This window comes from Geospiza fortis, unplaced genomic scaffold, assembly GCF_000277835.1.
Source record: "Geospiza fortis unplaced genomic scaffold, GeoFor_1.0 scaffold206, whole genome shotgun sequence".
Lineage (NCBI taxonomy): Eukaryota > Metazoa > Chordata > Aves > Passeriformes > Thraupidae > Geospiza > Geospiza fortis.
In genome coordinates, this window is record NW_005054311.1 from 2,497,059 (window position 1) to 2,520,706 (window position 23,648).

Sequence of the window (23,648 nt, forward strand, 5' to 3'; positions counted from 1 at the left end):
TACTCTCTCCGCCAGGAAGCCTCTCACATCTGAACTGCTGTCTGCTGACTCTCCATGAGGCAAATGCACAGCCAGGAACATACAGTAACGACAGGATACAGTAACAACATCCCATTTTCATAGCCCATTCTTAAAGGAGACACATTCATACAGAGACTGACCTACCTACTGCTTATAAAAGCAATAAAATGAAATGCCCTTTTCTTTCTCATGACCAGAGTTTCTCTTAATTTCAAATTTCTCTGCACTTCCAGGAGAACCAGGGGTAAATGAGAATTGTCAGAGGAGCAGTTATTTTTTTGATGGTTTTGTTTAAAAAACAGATATAATCAGTAAAGCTCAGATTTGCATGCATGAGCAGTACTCACCCATTTCTCACAATGGGTTATTTTCCAGACTATCTACACTAGCTTCCTAAAATTTGTTTGGGAAAAAGACATGTCACTCTAAGATATGTTCCTCATTCTCACTACATTTCACTCAAATCTGGAAGTATATCCTAATTGGACATACCATGTTTGCCAGCCCAAGTACTACCACTAAGTGTTTGTGTGAAAAAGACCTAGTCAATGGCTGGCTGTACTTAGCTAAGATTCTCAATACATCCTGATGCTAAGATTCAGTTTCCAACTAATTTTGCATACCAACAAAAAACCAAACCAAACAATAACCCTAAGCAGATCTAGCTCCCATATAAATAAACTAGAAACAAAATATTAAAAATTAAACTTCTAATTGCAAAGGAAATGATCCCTCAGTCTTGGTTTCTCACACACTGCCAATAAAAGGTAAGCTGTAACAATTTACTCTTTAAATTTCTATTTTGTGTTCATGTATTTTTTACTTTCTCTTCAACAGTGCCTACTGAAGCCAAAACATTCGGCAATACAACTTGAAAAATCTTGCAAGGATGTAATTTTTACTTCTCTTGTTTCCCCGTCCCTACAAAAAATGTAACTGCCAATAACCTGCGGCATTGCTTCCCAAATTCTGAGATACTATGCATCCATCATCCTACAATACATAGAATGAGCACAACCAGTAGAAATTAAATACATATAATCCCAGCCACCCGTGATAAATGCTGGCTGAAACAGAATTAGAATAGGCATAAATGAGGACAACAGAATCATGCAGATTATCAAGTGCCCTTCTAGTAATGTCTGGGAAAGCTTAAACTGCTTTAATACACAGAGCACACACTCAGGAGGAATACAGCTGTCATCTAAAAAACGGAGGAGTGAAGGAAGATGGGGAAATGAGTAGGTCAACACTGTTCTCCTGCTTAGACAAAAACAACATGTAAATAAACTGACCTTAAGTACATTTAAGCTGAAGAGCGAGAGGTTCTGCTGCACATTAAAGCCCTACCTTCTTTAAGGAGAAAAGACTTGCTGGAATTAGGAAGGATACTGTGTCATACAGTTATACAATACAAGGATACCAAAGTTGACAACTCATGAAACAACAATACATTCAACATTGTGTCTAGAGTGGCTTCTTACTTACAGAACAAAATCTTTTTATGCAAAACTTTGGATAATGTAATCTTTTATCCCCACGTTAGTAATTTTCACTGCCTTTGGAAAACCACATTATTGTGTTCATAGCTGTATTTTGAAAGGCTTTTCCTTTTTCAAATTCTTCCTCAATGAACCCTGTGAAATCATCACTTTCTTCCTACAGCCATTTTAATGCTTTTGTTGACCTTTTGTTATCCATTCACCCATTAGATCCAGGTTTAAGCTCCTCCCTCTCCTATAGGAATTTAGAGCTATAAACTGCAAGACCAATCTGTCAAGGTACAGATGCTCTGACAAATGTACTTACAGGGCTCAGCTCTTCAGTTACAGAAGTCCTAAGATAAAGGCTTTTTCCAGAGCAGAGAATACTTAAACAACACATTTACAGAAACCACATTCTTACACAGTGCCATCGCTGTTACAAACAAAATAATCCATCTACCCATTTACATGAAAACTTAAAATTCTTAATGAAAGAAACTTTATGAATTTCCTGGAGCTTTCCAACTATGCAATTTGCAATGCAAATGTTGGCATATTTTGCATGGGGAAGAAGGAAGGGGAACAGAGAAGCCTTATTCTGTGGCAATTCCCAAATACTTTATCCCACATATTTCTTCACTTACAGAAGGAAAACTCATTTCTGTACCACCATACTACTGTGTGCAACAACTTTGCTTCCACACAGTACAGACAAATATGTCTGAACTAACTTGGGCCCTACTACCCAAACACAATGGTCTGCTTTTTAATTAAATTTTCACATAAGAAGTAGGAACATCTTATCCTTCAGACTAAAGCTCCTTAGGTTTAAATTCAAAATCTTTGTAACCAGGTAAGATTAAGAGAACTTTGCCTTACTCAGATAAGGAACCTTATAAAGGTGATTCGACATTTTAAAAGTGACTCCTGTAAAGGTCTGCATGCAATCATTTAACAAATTTAACTGTGCACTTAAGTGTGAATAGTGATAGAAGAGACAGAATTTAAAATACACCATAAAACAAATACAGTTTTACATGAAAGACGTATCCATTAGTGACAGACATTTATTTTAGAATTAAAGCATCGCAGAATATGGCAAAACAGAATAAAACAAACTTTCAAGTCACTTAAGGAAGTAAGTAGAAATACCTTACTGTCAAGCTTTAGCATAACACTTCCAAGTCCTCTGATGGGCCGTGGAGCAAGAGCTTCCTGACGTTCCTTCACAAAATTTTCAACCAGTTGCCACCAACTTTTGCAGTGCTTTGCCATGAAGTTCAAAACTCCAAAATGAACGACGAATTTTTTAAGTGCCCAAACTGTAACCACAAGAAGGAAATTTACTATCAGAGACTTCAGAGGAGCACCACAAGACTACTTATTTATTCTGTTCTGGAAGACTGATGAAAAAGAAAGGAAAAGATTCTTGAGTTTTATTTCCCATTAAAAACTTCTGGAATTTGCCAGTGTGTTTAGTACTAATCTCCTCACTATCTTTGCAGCTGTGCTTATCCACATGGAACTTAGATGACAGCACAAGAAAAGTGACAGCACACTACCCAAAAATGCAGCTCAGACTTGATCAAGGCCTGGGATAAGAAGATGCCACTCTATTATTCCAGTACAGTGGATTTCTTCCATATCCACACACACACACCATGCCAAATGGCTCCACATGAAGTACCACAATCAGAACTTAACAGCACCTTACACATAAAAGAAAATCTTCAGCCTAAATTCTTAAGCTTTAGGCCTTCTAAGTTGTTAAAGTGCATCTTTCCTTCAAGAACTGACACCACATCATGCAGAATTTCACAGTAAAGAAGCATCCATTTAAATCTTCTTTTGAAATATTACTGAAAAGATTTTGCTTTTAAATGTTAAAGAAAGCTATTTGTGATTAGCATTTCATCTTGGCAATACAGGGTACTGAAGTTTCTATCACTACTTGTAACTTTACTTTTTTAATAATTTTTTTTTGTGACTATTCTCCAGACCAGATTCATTATTTACTGCCATATATGAGCTCCACAACAGTTGGCAGTACATCACTTCATCATCAAAAATTCACATCATGTTTCTACTTGGAGAAGTGTAAAATGGCATACATAGCCAAAAAGGCTAACTTTTACTACCTACAGGGCATTTATCCAAATTCAACAAGAGCTTATTCTCTGCAAGCCACACATGGAACAGTTTATATTCTTGTTCTTGTTTCGGAGAGCCAGTGCAATGATTTGCTGACATTTAGTTCACTTACCCTCTGGCACCACCATGTGGCAAATATGGGATTTATTCTCCTGAAGAAACAGAACAATCCAATAATTTCTCTAATAAAATGAGTGGCAAAGATACAAAAAAGGAGAAAACACAGTGTGAGTGCCAGCACTGAACTTAAAGGCTGAAGTTTTGTATGATGAAATGCAGCTCATGGTCACAACACAAACTGCTGCTAAGCAAAGCCAGGCAGGCTTGCATTTTACAAGGTGAACAAGATCCTCAAATGGCATTCTAATCTTCCACTGTTACTTAAGTGTAAGTGTTTACATAGTATCTTCTAAAAAATGTACTGTTACTCATTGCAAAGGAAATGCTACAGTCAAACAGCTGTAAACATATTAAGTTAAAAAGAGACAAGAGAGGAAAAGCTAAAGAGACTGTTATTTCTAACTGTTATTAGAAAGCACTGAGCAAAACAAGAAAAAGTCCGCATAATAACAAGTTCCAAAAATCTGCAGGAAGCAGAAAATTATCTGAAAAAATTAAAAAAAGAAAAAGATACAACAGAACACGTAAGGAAGTAAATTAAAGATCTTAGAGACAATATCAGGATTTCCAGGCTCAAATCACTCAGTAAAATGCTGCAAGTGTTCCACAACATGTTTCATTGCTTAGCTTTTCAATTCACAGCAATTCTTTCACCTTTTCATTTTATGGTATAATTATGGTATCATTTTTCCACCCTCTATGCTAAGCGATTTAAAAAGACCATTTCATTCCAACTGAAGTATAAATGCATTCAAGGAAAAATGTTAATAGCACCAAGATGTTTCTAATAATCTAAACACTACTTTGCATGAGTCCTCTTTACCAGTATAAGTAACTCTGGTGAAATTAACACCTATTTAAAGTTTTGGGGAGGTTTTGGGGGGCTTTTACATACTAGAAGCATCCTCTTTAAGGTCTCAGAAGTGCCTCAAGTTATTACTAGTCTCTTTAAACTTGAACCATTGCAAGGAAACTTGCTTTATTAGCCTTCCTATTTTCCTAGTATTTTTACAATTCCCTCTCTTTTAGCCATGCAGACTATAATCACTCACCTTCTGACCTTTAATGTAATCCACTGTTCTGAGTTTGGTTCTGTTCATCATTATACTGCCCATGTGTAATATCTTTCTGATTACTCAGTTCTATTCACAAAAAAGCACATCATGGCCCAGTGTCACTGCTAAGGCAACAAGTCACAAATATTCCCAAAAGCAATTTCTCTTTTGGCTGGAGTTTATTGTTTGGGTAGTTATTTTAGACCTAATGACTGTCAGGAGCAGTATTCATGTGTCTCATTTAGATGTGTACTTTAATCTAGACTTGTGTGGCTCAAGCTTAAACCATTCACTTCTGTCTAGCTGCAGAACTGCTGCTCCCCTTTTTCCTCACATGTAGGGGTTTCTGAACAGTGGTTAAGTTACTCCTTGACTTTTCAGTAAACTAGTCACATAAACTCTGCCTCTAATAAGTCTAAAATTTATTTTCTAATTGCTTTTTCACTCGTGATTGCCATCTCCCATGACACCCAGACACCAAAACTGGGAAGTTCCTTCTGTAGTAGCTATACTGGAATGAAACAAAGGTCAAACCCCTCTCTGCTTTACCCTGCATTCAGCTATTTATATGTCTTGCCATCACATCACCCTTTAGCTGCTGCTACAGTGCCACAGCCAAAGGTGCAGCTGTTCCTTTCTCCATGCCTTGGAGTTCACAGCCCTTCCAATCTCTACATGTGACCCCAAGTCACAAGTTCCAGATGCTTTACAGAGCTTTGTGTTCTGTGCACAGCTCTCAGGCTTTGGTAGCAGGGTGGCCTCTGGGGTGGCCACTATGGGAAGAGAGCAGGGGTTGCCATTTCCCAGACACAGCTCCACGTGGCTCCACAACAGCTCCATCCCTGGCAAAGCTGAGCCCATCAGGCACGGGTGTGTTGCTTCAGTGGAAATGTATCTAAGGAAGGGCAGAAACCCCGGGCAGAGAGAAGAGGAAGGAAGACAGAAAAAGTGACTAGAGAGGAAAAAGGAACAGAGGGATGAAGAGAGGTAATGAAAAGGCCAGGGAAGCAGAAGTGCTCTGCAGAGGAGCAGACACACCACTCAGAGGGACCCTGGGCTACAGAGGATCCATGCTGGAGCAGGTACACCTCTTGAAGGGACTGTGGCCTAGGGATAAGGAAAATCCCAAGCCCATGCCTCCCTAAAGGGAATGCAGCTCACAGATAAGCCCACATTAAAACACTGTAAGAATGACTGGTTTGGAGGGTATTTGGCCACTAGCTGGGGCCAACCCACCACACCTCATAAAAAATAAAATAGGTATATTCAAGTGATAAAATAGGTACATTCAAGTGATAAAAATTAGCATTTTAGCTGAAGTTTAGAGAAAATTCAAGCAAACTAGGAAACTCACTTTGTTTACAGTAGGGGGATGGAAAGAAATGCCTTCCAATTCATAGCAGCTCACACATACTCCTAGAGTTCCCATTTTCCCTTTTCACTCCCCCAAAAGAATAGAGGAAAAAGTGGCATCCAGCCTTAAAATAATATCTTTTGATAGCTATTGTAACTACTCCAATTCTTACCTGATATATAGGAGAACAGATGCATATAGATGGAAGCAACAAGGCTAATTAACCTCAGACCTAAAACTGGAACTAAATTTATCTTGTGACTCGTCCTCAGTGCCTAGCAACTCATTTTTTACAGAAATTAAAAGCCAACATGAGCTCTACTTCACTACTGAGTAACAGCTAAACTATTCTTCATTTACAGGTGCAAAAATATGAAAGAACTGACATCAGGAGGAAGAACTAAATGGTCTAAACCAGAAGTATTCTTACTATGTAAGGTATGGCACTATATTATTTAAGGTAACTACAATAGTCAATAGACAAAGCAATTTAACAGAGTTGTCCACTACGAGGTAATAGCCAGGATACATCAATCCTCCTTTTTGAAGCTGCAGTTCATCTTGTCTTAGCAAGCCATGAAAAAGCTTTTATTTAAAACTCATACAAGCCTACAAGCCTTTCCTCCTGTTTTATTTAACATGATGCCAAACATGTCTAGTAATTGGATTATTACCTGCAAACGGCACTGGCAATAGCTGCACAATCCAAAAATTTAGCCAGATCTGAACAATGACAATGGCCCACACAAGAGTAACAAAGTAAATATCACTAGTTTTCTTTTTTCTAAGAAAAGATCCAATCTCAGTTCTTTGTCTGTTCCCAGAAGATGATGAAGAGGAGGTGCTGAAAGATGATGACTCTCGTGGAGGTGGAGGCTGATCACTTTCTGCTGTTGATCCTAAAACAAACACATGCAAACAAAGAAATGGAAATTATCACATTAATATTCACCACAAAACAGAATATGTTCCCTATTCCCAAATTATCTCCTTTTTTTTTTTTTTTGGAAGGTGGGGGTGAAGGAAGGGACAGCAGCAAAAGGCTGTGTTCTTGTTGTTTTAGGGTTGATTTTTTTTCTTTTAATTTCTCTAAAAGACTGAGACAGCCTTGGCACTGATCTGCATTTTGAAAAGCTAGAACAAGGCTGTGTAAACTCTCCCACATCCTGCATCACCATGCCAAACAGTGCTGAGAGGAGGAGAGATGAGAAGTTGCTACAGTCTCTAAGAGGGCTCCTGTCCCTGCAGGTAAATTACAAGCCAAATATGTTTTATCAAAGAACCATAAGACCATGAAAAAACACAAAATATAATTAACTTCTAGAAAAAATCTGAAGTCTTAAAATAAATCTTTCATTTCCCTTTACTTCAAGTACTCAAAAAGGAATCTTAGATTTGCTTAAAACTCATTTAAAGAGAACAAAAAATATAGAGTATGCACTGAAGAGAAAGCTTGTATCTTACAACTGTCTCACTACTTTTCCAGATCACTCACAACACAAATATAGGAGCACTCACACTGCCATCCTAAATTCCTTGCTCTGTGTAACAAATATTAGTAACATCAAGCACAAGTTAGTGGATAACAAATTTTGTCAGTCTCACTCATAAGTTAGCAAACAAGAAATTAAATTCAGAAATGTAAACTGATGTGTTAAAGACCCTAAACATAAACAATAGTCTTTTCATGCAAAAAATATTATGTTCAAATTAAAATTTTTGGATGCAGAACATGACAATTTATTTATTTATTTGATCTTTCAGCTGCTGGATGACACCAAATCCACCTTCAGCCACCCCATGTAAAATTTCTCCCTGAGAACATCAGTATTAGCTTTTACTGAGGGTCTGTGCTGTTGTCCAAATGCACACATTTCCCACACATCACTACTTGAGCAAAGTCTGCAGCCATAGTGCAGGAAGGCACACAGAAAAACCTGAAAAGTTACTCTGTGCTGAAACATAAAAGGCAATTTAATATGCTGGTACATACCACACAGCTGGTAAATGATGAGCACAACTCTTTCACTGGACTTGTGCCACAGACACATCTTCTCCCATGAAGAAAAACTGCATAAAAACTGTACTACAGCATACTACATGCACAGCAGTCAAACTACTCGTACTCCACACACACGTTTTTGCTTGCAGTGTGTCACCAAAACCATTCCTAGCCTAAAGCATGACAGCTAAAACGTTCAAAAAGGCATCACTCATTTGTCATACAGTAAGAGTAACAAACAAACTGCATGCTCACACAGCAGATGGACACTCCTCTTTTCTTGCAGAAATCTTCACTGGTATTCTAGGTAAGTGGAATTACTTTTACAGTTTATGAACACATCCCCACCACACCAAAACAACAGTGCAAATCCATTGATTCACCCAGTTGGGATTGAGACTGAGATGATGACAGAAACATCAGATGGTTGCTGGTTATGTATTTGGTGGAACTGCAGAATATTCATGAAGGAACTATGGCATGCAACCTGAAAGAAGGAATTCTGCAAGCAGCTAAGCACAGCAGAAGCTTCAAGTGGGGAGGTTCTTGGCAAATCAGTGCATATCTTCAGGGGATGATAGCCAGCCCTACTATATAACTACAAAGAACTTTATGTAAGGGGAGAGAAAAAGTTACCTGTAAACAGAAATTTTCTTTAAAAGACAAAGTATTTTTCTCATAGAGAAGAGGGTCTATGAGTCCCCTGTACTTCTCAGTCTATATGTAATAAAGCACAAGAGTACTAACAGAAACAAATGGTTGCACTAAAGAAACACAAATCTGAAATCAGTATGCCCATAATAAAGAATTTCCCCCTTCAATTTATTCAACACTTCTTACTGTTCTGCTCCAAAGTTAATATAATCAACATAAGAAGCAATAATACAACAAGCAGAAACTCAAATATTTATCAAACAAAAGGAAGCACCAAAAGCAAAACCAGAATAATTAGCTGAAGTCTATGCCTTAGATGAAAGTTATTCAATATTTTTTGCCCAAAAACTCCTTAGTAGTCAACCTTTGGGAAATAAAAGAGAACATTCCTTCTTTTTGTAATGAAAAATTTGATTGACATATTTTTGCAATGAAGAATGATTTAATTAAATAACAGCAACAGCAATGTTAAAAGCAGTAACAATTTAACAGTCTTATTTCTTACAGTTTCCCTGTAAGCAGACTGTACACAGAACACAAAACAGAGGGGCAAGAGATGAGGAAGTAAAAAAAGGAAAGAAAGAAAGAGGAAAAGAAAGAAAAAGGAAAAGAAAAAGTTCTAGGGGATACCAAGGCAAGAACTTTTTCAGAATGCAGTTCTCCAGCACTTTTAGCAAAACTAAACTGTCACTCCCAATGACCCAATATTTGCCTCATGACAAACACAGGCCTGCATCAGAACTGCCATTTAGATGACTCTCATAAACCAGTTCACAAAGCTGATCTACCCAGAAAAGAACCAAAATTGCAAATGAAAAAAGTCACCTTCTGCTGGCAAGATATGCTCTGCAAACCAAGGTGTGAGTGCCTTGTCAACACAAACAGAAAAACAGAACTGTCAGTACAGTGATTTTGAGTAACTTCAGTTTCTGTAAAATCCCATTTAGTGTGCTTCATGATATTTTGAGAGTTGAAACCTGAAAAACACCTTTCTATCGTCCAACTAATGAAAGCATGACAGTCTAAACAGCTAGCACAATACTCAGGAAAAAATTCTAGCAAAATCAGAATGAATGGTACTTTGAACAACAGCAACAAAAAAAGCACAAATTTTCCAGGCTACCTTATTAAGACCTGTTCTTTTCATTACACAGTATGTTCTCTGTTACATCAATTTCTTGCCGTTACAGTATTTTGAATTATTCTCCCTCCCAGGGAGAAGACAAAGAAACTGTAACATAAACAGAAAGGCAGGTGTCTGTATCTCTATGCAGGGCATAAGTTAGGAAAACATTAACTTTACTATTATTAATGAAGAAGTCCTCAGAACATGAGGATGAAGGTACTTGTCATGACGGACCACATCTTTCTGTAATTTCACGTGAAAAATATTTCTTATGCTTTTTTCTAAGAAAACAAAGAAGGGAGGGCAAAAGGGAACCTGAGAGTCATTACTTCATTTAAAGATTTTAGTATCTACCATATTTGAAGCCAACAAGACAATAGAATCTTCTCTACAAAGTACTGCAGTAGCATCTGCTTCAGAAATTGCAGACTTGTTTGCCATATACACTGGAAACTCTTGGAAGACCAGGAAGGACCACTTAGACCACATGGATGGGTATCATTAAACTCCTTGCCCCCAATACTAAATACCAATATTCAACAATAAAATATAGAAAAACATGAGTGTTCAGAAAAAAAATATAAAATCAACAAAGCTTATACTCCCTCACGGTCTTTTAATAAACAATTTTAAGCCTGGTTGTTCTGTAATGGATTTAATCCAGTGTCAGGAAAACCAAAAAAGCAGTAAGTTCTTAAGCTTGTACATAAAACTTTTTACTGTGTAAGAATGTTTCATCATCATTCACAAAAGATCCAAATCAAAGATGGCCAAAATTATGATTAATATATCACAGAACAGAATACTAATTTTTACCAGATTGTTGGAAAATTATTTTAACTGTTGTTAGAAGCTAAAAGAAAACTCCATGGGATTTTTTAATGCCGTGAAGGAAAACAGCAGAATTCACAAGACAAAAAACCCTCATCTGGTTAGCTGTTCCAAGAGAAGTCAAAAAATATAAAACGTATAAAAAACACCTTTGAAAAACTGCTGTAGTTATCTCTTCTTGAAAATAGAAAGTAAACTGTCTTAAAGAAGTGAAAAAATAAGAACTGGTAAATTAAAAAAACAGCAATGAAAGAACTCAACCACTTACATAGCCCATTTGTCGGCATCTGTTACCTTTCCAGATTTCAAAATTCAGCTTAAAAAAAATTTTACATTTCCAAAATTAAAGATTGGACACAGAAATACAGGAGAACTGTCACCATAATGCTCTGATCTCAAATTTCAGGACACAATTCCATAGGCTTCCATGTTTATATTGATGATAGTAATGTAAAATGTAGATAAAAAGATAAGAGTAATTCGTCTAAAGCTGCCATTTTTAGATTTAAAAATTAAGTTTTGGAAGTTCACATTCTGTCAAGTTGAATGATCTGTCTGGTTTACAGGAAATGGATAAAACTTTTCAATTTCCAGAGCTCTCAGAAAAAGCTTAATTTTCTAGTATTTCCAGAGGTCTCTGAAATAGCTTAATTTTCTAGTATTTCATCAAAGACCTACTCAAAAAAAAGATAAAGTTCAAAATCATTGATGGATATCTAAACACTTTGTCTGAACTCTTTTAAGCCAATTGCCTTATACAAAGTGAAAGTACCATGCTACTCAAGCTACAATGTCAAGTAAGCTCAGTAGAGGAAGGACTTTGAGCATGCCATACTTAAAGTGGTGGGGTTTTTTTCTCGCAGCAATGCACACAAAAACTCCTCCAGTCTGTCTGTACTTGGTCCAGAAATCCAGCTATGTAACATGTAACTGCCAACAAACCAAAAGGCTAGAAAAATAAAAGTAATTAACAATGAAGAACAGGAAAAAAAATCACACCTTCATTCTAAAAAAACCCACAAAGCAGTTCTAAATCCTTCTAGTCAGGTCTTTAACAGCCACATAAACCATCCTTTGCTAGACAGCTTTTATACTAGCATCTCCTTGATATTTTTTAAAAACAGATAAACCTGATTCTCAATTTGGACACTATTTTGGACAGAATGAAGAGGTTATGGACTATTTTGAAATTTTATTTGAATTCCATCTATTTTCATGCCTTTAGAGCAAATTCGAATGTTTCTTACAGAGTATTCAGTCACCTGAGGGTTGGGAGGAATGTTCATTATTGGACTCATCTTCTGTCATTGAAATTGCCATGGCAATTGTTGAAGCAGCAATGGAAATCATCTGACCAGGAAGCTCAGCCCCTGTAAAATATATACATGCATGTGAGTAACAAAAAGCCTAAGCCTTAAAATGTTTTATTTTGTGTTAGATATCCACTGGAGCTGTCAGGCAGCAGAAATTATATGCATAGATGCTGTGAGTGTTTAGTATGTATTATAAGTAGTCAATATGATCAAACAGGAATGAGTGCTATTAATTTTAGTATTACAATACACCTGCAGCCAGAACTCAAAACCAGTTATTTGCTTAGTGCTTTTCCTGATAATGAACTGCTACCAACCAAGACATTCACAGTTGCTGACAGTCTGATTATTAAAAAAAATTTTATACCAGTTAATCATCTTTACTAACCAACTAAAACAGCCAGACAGGAAAAAGGTTTCCTTCATCGGGAATTTACGATGCATTTGTGTTTTTCAAAACTGACTTGCAACAGGAAAAAAATATTCTTCTCAAAATCTAAACAAAAAACATTTTTTTAAGAAACTTATTTAAAAATAAATAACTGGATATTGGAAACTTGCTGGATGGAGTTGTCCTGGTTTCTCTCATAGACACCATAATAGGAGCTACTAAACTCATATTGCTCATTTCTTTCAAAATTAGCCTCTGATTTCAAACATCCTGGGCTACCTTCATGCCTGAAATTACATACTGAAATCCATAAACTCAAGGAATTTGGCTCAAAAATGAGTCGCTACTTTACCATGGAAAAGAAACATCAGTTCACGGCAATCACTTTCTGTAAAGAACCCAAGATTCCCTTCAGCATGAGTAAACCACTTTGAAACACACTAAACATCCTATAGCAAATTCTTGCAATCCATATGCCATTGAATTTATGGGGATACAGTCCAGATTATTTCATGTGACTTAAGTGAATTTTTGCCTCCAACAGTAAAAGAAACAGTGACTTTCCTTACCAGAAGACTCCTTTCCATTCTGCTGCTCATGCAACATGCCTACTGTCATCAGAACAACTATAACCAGAAATACAGGAATTCTCCAGGAACCTGCCACAGAAGCTGAAAGATACAGTGTTGGGATTTTTTTTTTACAAGAAAAATTACACCATTAATAAGCCCTACATTTAGCAAAACCAACAAAGGCAGCATATCTACCAAAAAACAAAGAAGTCGTAAAACAAAAGGCTTTCTGCATTACAGAAAAGGAAGAATAGAAAACAAACATGAACAAGTTTGTCAATAAACAAATCAAGCTGTTGCTGTTCCTAACTTCAGTGACAGCAGTGTTGATATAGAGAACAATTTTGAAAACAACATTCAAAATCACATGAAAATACACACAAAATTATAACATTTTCAGTAACAGAGAACAGTCATGTTCCCCCCAAAAATGTGTATTTATGTTAGATCTCCACAGAATGGGATTCTTCTTGGATTTTGCCTATTCAGCCTGTACTGCCAGTAAATACAAGACTGTCAAAATTTAGGCAAACGCAAAGTCACTACACATAGCTTAAACCTCAGGGAAGCATCCCCACATGGTCAGAAGAACCACTGAAACATGCTGCTAAAGTAAAGTAAATCATGAGGTACACTGTGAAACCTTCTTTCATGGTAGTCTTCGATTAACTGCATGATTCTTCCAACATAAACTCTGATATGAGAACATCTATTTTATTAATGTGTAACATAAGTCTAAAAGTTACTATAATCTTAGAGTTGTATTCACAGATTATAGAGATTACTGGCAAATGTGTTTTATACTGCTGATATCATCCTGATATGCTTGTTGACTACCGACAGAATTTTTTTTTTTGCTTCTGTTACTACCATTAAACACATTTTGCACCTTCAGCCTTGGTTAATGGCAGGCTTTCAATAAAATATCACAAATGAATATCTAAAGCCAGTCTCATGTGACCCCAGCCTTTCCTCACTGTCAAGAAGTTCACATTGCCTGTGAGCCAAATAAGGGGAAACCACAGGAAGTACAAAGGCATGAGGAGTGGAAGACATAGCTCAGCATCTTGATGCCTTCCCATTCCCTACTCTAATGCTTCCTTCTGGACCACAATTATTGAGCAGACAAAACAGCTTGCATTTCAGCTAAGACTGTTTCACAGATTTAGCAGAAGAGTAAGCAAGGAGTTTTGTTTACAGAACCCTCAGTTATCAGAATAATAATTTCTTGTTACTCACCTAAGTGAAAGAGCAGCATAATCCAGACAGGAACAGAGACTGCTTTTAAGTAACGTTCAGTGCTTATATTCCACTTGAATGAAACCATCAGCAGGTAACCAACTACCAGGGTCCATATCTTTAAGAAAAAGATACACATAGGTATGTATACATACATCAAAAGAGTGCTCTACTGTACTCATGTATGTGTGTACACTCATGCACACACCCATAACTGTCACAGACAGAGAACTGAAGTCAGCTTTAAGTCTTTAAGAAGCCCGTATTTCAATTAATTATATGAGTTCATCAGCAGCACCTCTGTGGCCACGGGGAGACAGAGCTGGGCAGCACAGCATGCTGCACTCATTCCAGCATGGAGCAATTTGCCAGCTCCTGTGTTTCAGTCCAAAGAGACAAAAGGGAGCTTAAGCCAAAGAAGCCATTAGGAAGCACAACAAGAACTGCTGCTCCTCAGCGGCGCCGGTTCACAAAACAGATGCCTTTATAGGACATGTCTTTTTTTTTTTTAACTAACAAACCAAGCACAGGAAGACATCAGTGACAACTTGGGTTTGCTGCTTCTAACTGCCTTCTACTATTCTACTCATCAGATAAATCGCAAAACAGATTTGGAGTTAAGAATCTTGAGATGATGAATTTGAGCTGAAAAGAAAGAAGGAAGCAGGAAGAGGTAACAGGAGGTGAAAAGCTGCTACTCAGGAGAGGATGTGAAATAAAAGAAGTACAAATACCTGTAAAAATTAAAAGCCAGTGTTTCATTCTTAAAATAAATAACTGAAGGCCTTTCCGGCTCAAATTCAATGAACATTCCCTATCCATTACCAGTTAAGTACACCTTCAAATTTACACTTATAAATCCATAAATTCCAATGAAGTTTGAATAGAATTCCTATTAAGAGAATTTGCTGAATCAGACATCACTGTATGAAGGAAGAATGCCCAGGCAGAGACACAGAACAAGTAATTAGGAAGAACACAGCAAAGGAGTTTTCACCTCTGCTCTGCACTATACAACTCATGCTGAAAACACAAGTCTTTGTGAAAAGCAGGTTTGTGTGACTACTGCCATGTATCTAATTGGTGGAGAGGAAATCTTAGCTGTACTGAATTGAGCAGACAAGCAGTGAGTGATGTCCCTGATAACTTCAGAGGGAATGATCGCATATGCAAGATTATTTAAAATCACTTAAGATATGTGAACAAAGGTATACCTGCCCTTTGCACACTAATGCTTCTCATCTAAGCAGATCACTCCAACTTTTCACTTATTTCTAGTTTTGCATCAACAGAGTTCCATAATGCTTATGGCCAAGTGCAGACTCAAAATAAATGTCTAAAACTAACACAACCCATAGACATCCAGACTAAAGTCACAAACAAACATAAATTTTTAACAGAAATGCACAGTAGAACTCCTTTAATAGGTTGAAACATAAGTTCACTCAAAAGGCACTTCACAGCCCAGCTCCAATTGCAAGAGATAACTCATCACAAAGATACTATCCCACTCCCTAACATCAGCCATACAGCATCTTTGTATGATGAATGTTCCAGTTCCAAGCTGATTTTCTCATTAGCTTTAAAATTTAATGATAAATTACAAACAGGAGGCTCAGTACGTTCAGCAATTTAAACTATCTGTTTAAAAACAAGTAGAAGGCTAACAGGGTATAAGCCTATGTTTAACAGCCAACAAAGCAAAACATGCCGCACTGCCTTTATCCATGCATGTAGCTGAATATTATGGGGCTTAGGTATTTAATAATTTTTTTTTGTGTTTGAAGTTAAAATAATTAATCAGTTATCATTTCTAAAAGCTTAGCAAAGGATCCAAGTTGAAGTCTTTATTTCTAGTGAATGGAGAGAAATTGCTTACTTTTAAATAAAGCAGTCACCCTTTTTAAGAGATCAAACAATAACCTTCCTGAAGCTCTGTAAAAAGAACTGTGTAGTCAACTGACTGGGGCAAGAAGTTTAATTTCAGTGACACCACAGAATAATCAGCTCTTTATTGGTTACTATTATGGCCAAGCACATCCCTAGACTGCAAGAACCAGTACACAGGAACTAGGGTAGCCTACTTCCAACAGTTCATAGCTGAAAGCAACTGACAAGGTAAATTAACTTAAATTGACATGGACTAGGATTTCATCCCATACTGACTTGGCAACAGCATACTTTTTTTTTTCCTTAACCCTTTAAAAGTGTGTTACATAATCCTTCCCATTGTTTTTCTGGATGGTCTCCAAAAGTTTTGGCTTGAAAAGCATGGAGAATATTAATAGCCTCTCTCTATTATATGTCATTCTCAAGAACTGACATAATTGAAACAAAGAATGAAAGACAGCCTACTTTCACTAAAATTAAGCTACTGCAATTATTGCACTGAAACTGTAATTGATAAAGTTCCGTGCTAAGACAAAATGCCTACAAATTTAATTTATAAGGGTGTACAGCTAACCAGGTAACTAATACATACACTTCAGATTTTGCAGAATGTGTTCACTATCATCAACTATTTATCAAGCTGAAATCAGTTGCAGACCCTGACTTTCACCACGTACTCTGGGATTTTTAAATCACTCCTCAATCACAATTATTACTTACAGGCATGCACAACTTCCATATATTGCAACCTTGGGATAGTTTAATCCTGCAAGCTGCCCTTCTTCCTTCCCTTGCCTTTCTTAACAGACAGCCAAGACCTTATTTTTCATCTCCTCTGCATTTTGTAGCATCTCTCACAAACTGAACTAAGTGTTGCTTTGCCTTTAGACATGTAAAACTGCCCACTTTTCTTAATAAATAGTGCTAAGACTGCAGAGTAACTTCTTGGATTTTAGCATCCATTTCTGTGTTAAAGTGGCAAATTCAAGAGAGAGATTTAGAGACATCTAAGGCTGCTATGAAGGGCTTTAGTTCTCTTTAAATTGCCAACTAGAGACAAAATTACACCATAGAAATATGCAACTTTTATGTTAAACTCAAGCGTCTGCTTCAGTGATTTTTCTTTGAAATTTCAGTGCTGCAAAGTCAAGGATTTATCAGCATGAACTATCACGAACATTACTGAAAGTTTGTTTCTCCTTGCTGTTGAAGAAATTGAAGGATTTGAAAATCTGAGCCACTCTTGGCTTTGACCTCATTTTTCAAGAGAAAACTCAGACTACTCAACTTTTGACAACATTTGCACTGATTTATGTTGGAGAGTAAAACCCTTTTATTTACACAGTTCCCTCCCCTTTTTCCTATCAACAAGTTAACCTCTACTGGGAAGATTTTGCAGATAAGTGCATTCAATAACTCACTGGAAGTGGCAACTCATTATCCCCTACTGCCAGCTGGGCAGTCCCACCTCTTCTGCACAACAGCTTCAACATTCATCCAACCAGCTCAAGATCCCTAGGCTCATAAAAAACTACCTGTAATTCACTTATAGCAAGATAAACTCACAGAAGTATGGCAGGCACCAACAACATGGCAACAGAAGCATATGCAGAAGTGGAATAAGCAAGAAGAGCTTCCCACTGCAAAGCCGTTGGAATGATTTAGTCTTCCTTGGAATGCTGCCCCCGACACCTCAACATCCAGCAGAAAATACATTTCTCACCTGCTTCATGTGCCTTCTCAGGCACATGTGGTTGCAACAGCCTGGTCAGAGAGAGAAAGCCAGATAAACTTTCCCAGGAATTATTCTGGGAAAAGCTGTGAGAAGCTCAGAGAAAAGAATTCAAACAGTTCTTATCTTAAGGCTCTGCAGCTGGTATTTTGAACACTTGTTTCTCATTACATGTTTACCAAAGGGTGGTTTCTTAATTAGCCAATGGTGACAGTGTTTTAATTACATCTCCAATCAGGTTCACCTGCATCAGAACCGTGTATAAAAAGAATGGGCTTCCTAATAAAATTATTTTTAGCCTTCTGGAGACCTAGAGTCTATAAATTGACATGAACTTAAATTGGACTTAAATTAATAAAATTGTTAGTAGCCTTCTGGAGACCTAGAGTCTATGTGCAACTCATTCATCCATTCCTGACTCAATGGTGACAGGCACACAATATGACTCTTGGGGTGGTCCTGTGCAGGGCCAGGAGTGGGACTTCAGTGATCCTTCTGGGTCCCTTCAACTCAGGATATTCCATGATTCTATGAACCACTCCACAATCAAACCCAACAGTGAAGACTGAGAAGATGAACCAACAGTTAATTCTTCTGATATATGCCCTGCCAAAATTGTTCAGTTTTTAACAAGTCAACACCTAGAAAACTGAGAGTCTGAACTCCTTCCTTCTCTTATTGTAGCTTTACCCTCTCCCCTGGCCATTCTGAAATGATGTTTTTTCCCTGGCTGCACTTTCCCACTTAGAAATCATACAGCAAGGTTTTTAGGAGTTTGATTTAGGTTTTGGTTTGGGGGATTTTAAATGAGCTTTAAATTTAAAACCGTTTGATGGATCTACAGATCTAATTCAAATTGCTTTCTATTTTCCAGTCTCAGGTTTTTTTTAAAAAGAAAAAGAGACCAAACTACCTCATCAGTTCCCTTTAATATTTTAAAACAAAATTTTCATTTGAAAATAGAGATTTTAATTAGTTTTTCTCAAAATAAAAAATAATTTAAAACATTTATCAAGCATTAACACAGCACTTTTGCAAACTTTTATAACAGCGCTGCAGAGTAAAGATAGTTTAAAGAGGTGATCTTATGACACCAGTTTATTATTTCTACATCTCCCTCCTCAGTGGTGATGCAGGCTGACAATGAAAATGAACCTACCACAAAAGCTGAGCAGAAGTGTTGGACTTGAAAAATGAAGTGGCACAAGGCATTAAATGCACTGCTAAATGCCAAACTGTGTTTGCCTTCAAAAAAATCAGTGTTTTCTTTATCTGCCTGTTCATTTGAAAATTATTTTCTAAACAACATAAAGGATAATAAGGAGGCAGGTAACAAATTATGAAGATGTCATTTTGACTCCAGTTTCCAGAAGCAAAATTAATTTACTGTAGCTTTAGCACAGTTTCATTAGTACACAAGAGGAAACATCCCATAATGTGCAGAGTAAGTGTGTAACTGCCAGTCCTTTAGTAAGGAGACAGCCTTTATCAAACATATGAAAATACCCAAACTGCAACTAATCACACATGTAAGCCTATTTTTCACCTCAGAGCAAAGATGAGCGCCTCCTCCCTTCACTTAGGAAGCCTTCATTTACCTAGAGCAGGTTCTAAGTGGACACAGGTAAGTTATTCCTCGTCCCAAGTCCAAAGGACTTGAACTGTGTGCCCATTCTGTTTCTTCTAGAACACCCAAAAGTGACATATATCCATGCTGGTATTTCTGGCATTAAATAAACACAGACTACTAAACCACATGAAACAGAAACATGGCGTTTAGTGAGATCACCCCTTTTTGAAGGGACGAAAGTATGAACTTATAACTAGAACCCTGGGGCAGGGGGAAACTGACCATTAAAATCAACACGGCCACACATGGGCTGAAATTATTTTCAATGTGTCCTGCAACATTTCCTACACTGAATTTAAGAAGAAAACATAAAATCTAAGACACCCAGAGGACTGAAGCAATGGATATTGAGACTACTTCTAATTTAGTTCACTTTTCCTATCTTAATACAAAAGCTACTTATGAGAAACTAGCAACAAAAACGCTATTCAGAAATCAAATGTATTAAGATTCTCTTGCAAAAAGAGGTTTCCCAGAGCACATCAAATTCTTTCCCTGCAGACAGAGCACCACTCCTCTGACATACTTCATGGTAACATTTTTGAAAGAGATGGCTCCTCAACACACACAATTTCTTCACTTTCTTCTTTTATTATATAGAGCACAGTTAAAATCTTGCTGGACAGTTCCATAATGATCATTCCTTTCAGAGGTGCTGGAAAAAGAAACGTCATTGTGTTCAACCAGTACATATAAATACCAGTAAAAAGCTAATATTATGTAGCATATATCATTAGGCTTTAGGTTACTGCCACCTTTGAGGCTGTAGTTCCTGCATGTAAATTGGAACAAGCTCCTTGGCTTCTCCAAGAGAGGTACCTCACTGCAGGCTCTTCCAAAACTGAGGGTGGGTGTAGAAGGGAAAAACAACAGTAGAAAACACTATCAACATCCCAGACTTTCCCTGCCTCTCTCCATCTTGTTTTTAAACAGGCCACATGTGGTCTCTACAGTTTATCTCTACCACACAAAGTTGTGAAAACATACCAAAATCTGTGGTTTTGGTAAGATGTGTTTACAGTCAGTACTCGGCTGTATCATTTGTAAGCCAGGATACCATAATAATAAAGGATAATAAACAGCAGAAAGAATACTTAAGAGTTTGTTCAGGCATTTGTTTTGGTTTTGGGGTTTTTTTTAAGGTGGACAAGTTTTAGAAACCTGCAAGACTGCTCTAAGAAGAAAGGGAAGGAAAAAAAAAGCCCACTTGTGCTAAACCCTCAAAGAAACAAATTGTACGCTCAAAGAAATAGAAACTGTACGCACATTAAAAATCAGAAGTGTGCCCTTTTCTTTAACAGAAGAGAAATTGCCTCATCAGGTGAACTCAACAAAACACAGATGCTTTTTTGCCTCCACAGGAGATATTCAATAGGACTGTGGAAGCCAAACACCTCAGAGCATGAAGAATGCTTGGAGAATTTCAGTCTGCGAGGGCTGCTGGGGGAGTGACATTTAGTGCAACACAAATGGAGGTTTCCCTGGTGGATGTCTTGCACAGAATCCCCGATGGGGGGCAGACAGTACACCAGCCAAAATAGGCAGCATGTACTCTGACAATATCCCAAATACAGCAATGGTGGGCAATGGCGTTTCCAGATTTGCCCAGCACCCTGGTGAGGATAAGACTGATTAAGTGTTCTAACTGCATGGAAACCCAGAACAACACCAGTCGTACTTCACACAGTCAGAGATATAAAAATACACTGACACACACGCGACTACACTGTTGTGAGCCTGCAATAACCCGTGACAAACCAAGGAAGAAAGACTGGCCAGAAAAAAAGATTTCAACAGCCCTGTAATCAAGTTCACTACAGATGATTCTGCTCATTATGATTACATCAAATTTAATTTACGAAGATGAACCTCAGGGCCAACACAGAGCAGCCGTATAATTCTTTACATCTGCTGGGATCTACAAACTATCTGTTTCCCAAATAAATATGAGCATGTAAATTCTTCTTCTAAAAAAAAGAAGAAAATATAATGAATAGCTGGAATTGGATATATATTAACTTGAGTGTAAAACATCAGCCTAAAGCAGTTTGAACTCTTGCCACAAAGCAAAAGAATTTGGTTTTTAGATACAGTGCTGGACATAGGCCCAGCTCCTGCAAAACTAGTGAAACTGTTGCAGCCCAAAAGCATGTAGGGCTATATTCAGTCCAATATAGGAAAAACTCCCATTCTTTCCAAGAAAAAAACTATAGAGAAAAACATTCCCCTTCCCTATTATATGAAACTGCTGATTGTGCAGGGCCCTCTGCATAAAAATTCTGCAAATAACCAAAAGAAGGCTGGAGTCAGAACAAGGAACTCAATGGAATTTTTAACCAGCCTCTAATTTAAGGCCCAGCAGCCAACTGCATTTTTTGAGCAAGCTTCTTCAAAGATGATAAAGCCTGAAGGGAAAGAAAAGGAGACCGTGGGAGCACAATGCTTGTAGACTAGCCTAAGATCTTGAATTTGTTCTCCAAATGCAGTTTTGCAATCAGCTATCAAACAATCCAGTCATGGAGGTACCCAAATTCCTGAACTGTAGGTGTGACTTAAGAGCCACTGATGGAACACAGGCACTTCTGAATCTTGACTCATCAATGCCACGAATGGCTTTGCCAGATGTGAGGACAGCAGGACAGGAAAGCTCTCTAACATACTGGTGCCAAGATACACCCTACCATGTCATTGTCACATGTAATTACTGCATTTAAAGAACTGTCTTTTTTTTCAAGAACTTAAGAGGAGAGTTTCTAGTGGCCTAGTATGATACAACAAAAATACCTTTAGTTAGAGAACAACAAGTTAGTATTCCAAATCCCCATAATTCTAATGATAGGCATCCACTCACTTCTCTAGCACAGGAGAGGGAATCAGAAAGGGAGAAAACAATCATGCATACAGAAGGAACCATGGAGGATTCAGAGCCCAGAGAATAACAGTACAATGGAGAAACCAACTTGTAATATCCCAAATTCCTGTGCAGCTAACAAGCAGAACATATGCATGCAAATAGAGCCCTGCAATATAACATGGCAATTAAATGGCTTTTAAAGTGCTTAACTGAAGTTAAAACTGGCACTATTAACTGATCCAGCTCAGGGCTCCTCAGCAGCATGGATAAAATTAAATTATCCTGCTACAGCTCTGAGATAATACACATCAAGCACCGCAAAATTAAAAAAAATTGACTAAGAAAACACTGCAAAGTGTACAGATGATGCCAGACCGAGCAGCAGCTATTTACAAAGGAAAGCCCACAATTTTTTTCTCCTATAAGTCCCCAGAAAGATACACAGACAGCTTGCTTAGAAAGCAACTGGCTTGCTTAAGGAACTCTGTGATCAGTTACCTTGACACAAACCCAAAATCTCCCCAAGTAACTCAGGTCTGAAGAGTTATGGGAGCTTACTATGTTTTGTGCAGTTGATTTCCTACCACAGTTCAATGAACACAAGTGATAAATCAGAAACACCAGTGCCAGCCAGAAGGATCAGAGACTGCCAAACAAGGTTTCACTGAGCAGGCACAGACATCCAGCAGTGCATTACAGCCATAGTTACAAGCTTCAATAAGTGCAGCTTCCTTCAGTACCTTTATATTTACACAGCACTAAGTACGGCTTATTTAAGAAACTTTTATTAAAAGCCTGGACTTGGCCAGACCAGTTAGTGCAGCAATATTATAGATTTGTTAACAATAAAACAAAGAGGTCAGTGCAAAGTTCTTAAAAAAATCTTAAGCTTACCAAGCAAATTGTGTGGCAACAAGTCAAAGCTTCCCACTAGTACCAGGCCATGCTTTAGCTCTGTTACTACTCAGCTGAAAGTAAACACGGTAGTATCTTGCCTGTCTATAAAGAGAGAATGCATCTCTGTCTACTCAGTGCTAATTATACTTCTGAGGACAAAACAGACCAGAAACACATGTTCTCTGACATCTTCCAGGACCAAATAAAGTCAAGAAAATCTTTTCCTCCAGTGTTTACTTTCAAGCGGCTAAACACATTCTCCTGTCCATTCTATTCACACTAGAGGCAGTCTGTCAAAATATTCTCTGTCAGTCCATTCAGGAGCACTGTTA

At 37.5% G+C, this 23,648-nt stretch overlaps 1 protein-coding gene across 1 annotated transcript in view; it reads right to left on the reverse strand.

Moving 5' to 3' along the window:
* The window catches only part of TMEM245 (transmembrane protein 245), a 78,588-nt gene that overhangs the window by 53,456 nt on the left and 1,484 nt on the right, over positions 1 to 23,648 (reverse strand). Inside the window, exons 2-6 of the mRNA XM_031055635.1 lie at positions 14,314 to 14,431; positions 13,072 to 13,173; positions 12,061 to 12,168; positions 6,860 to 7,084; positions 2,658 to 2,827 (exon numbers count right to left, since the gene is read on the reverse strand). Of these exons, the coding sequence (XP_030911495.1) occupies positions 2,658 to 2,827; positions 6,860 to 7,084; positions 12,061 to 12,168; positions 13,072 to 13,173; positions 14,314 to 14,431 (723 nt within the window). The remainder of the gene's footprint in view (positions 1 to 2,657; positions 2,828 to 6,859; positions 7,085 to 12,060; positions 12,169 to 13,071; positions 13,174 to 14,313; positions 14,432 to 23,648) is intronic.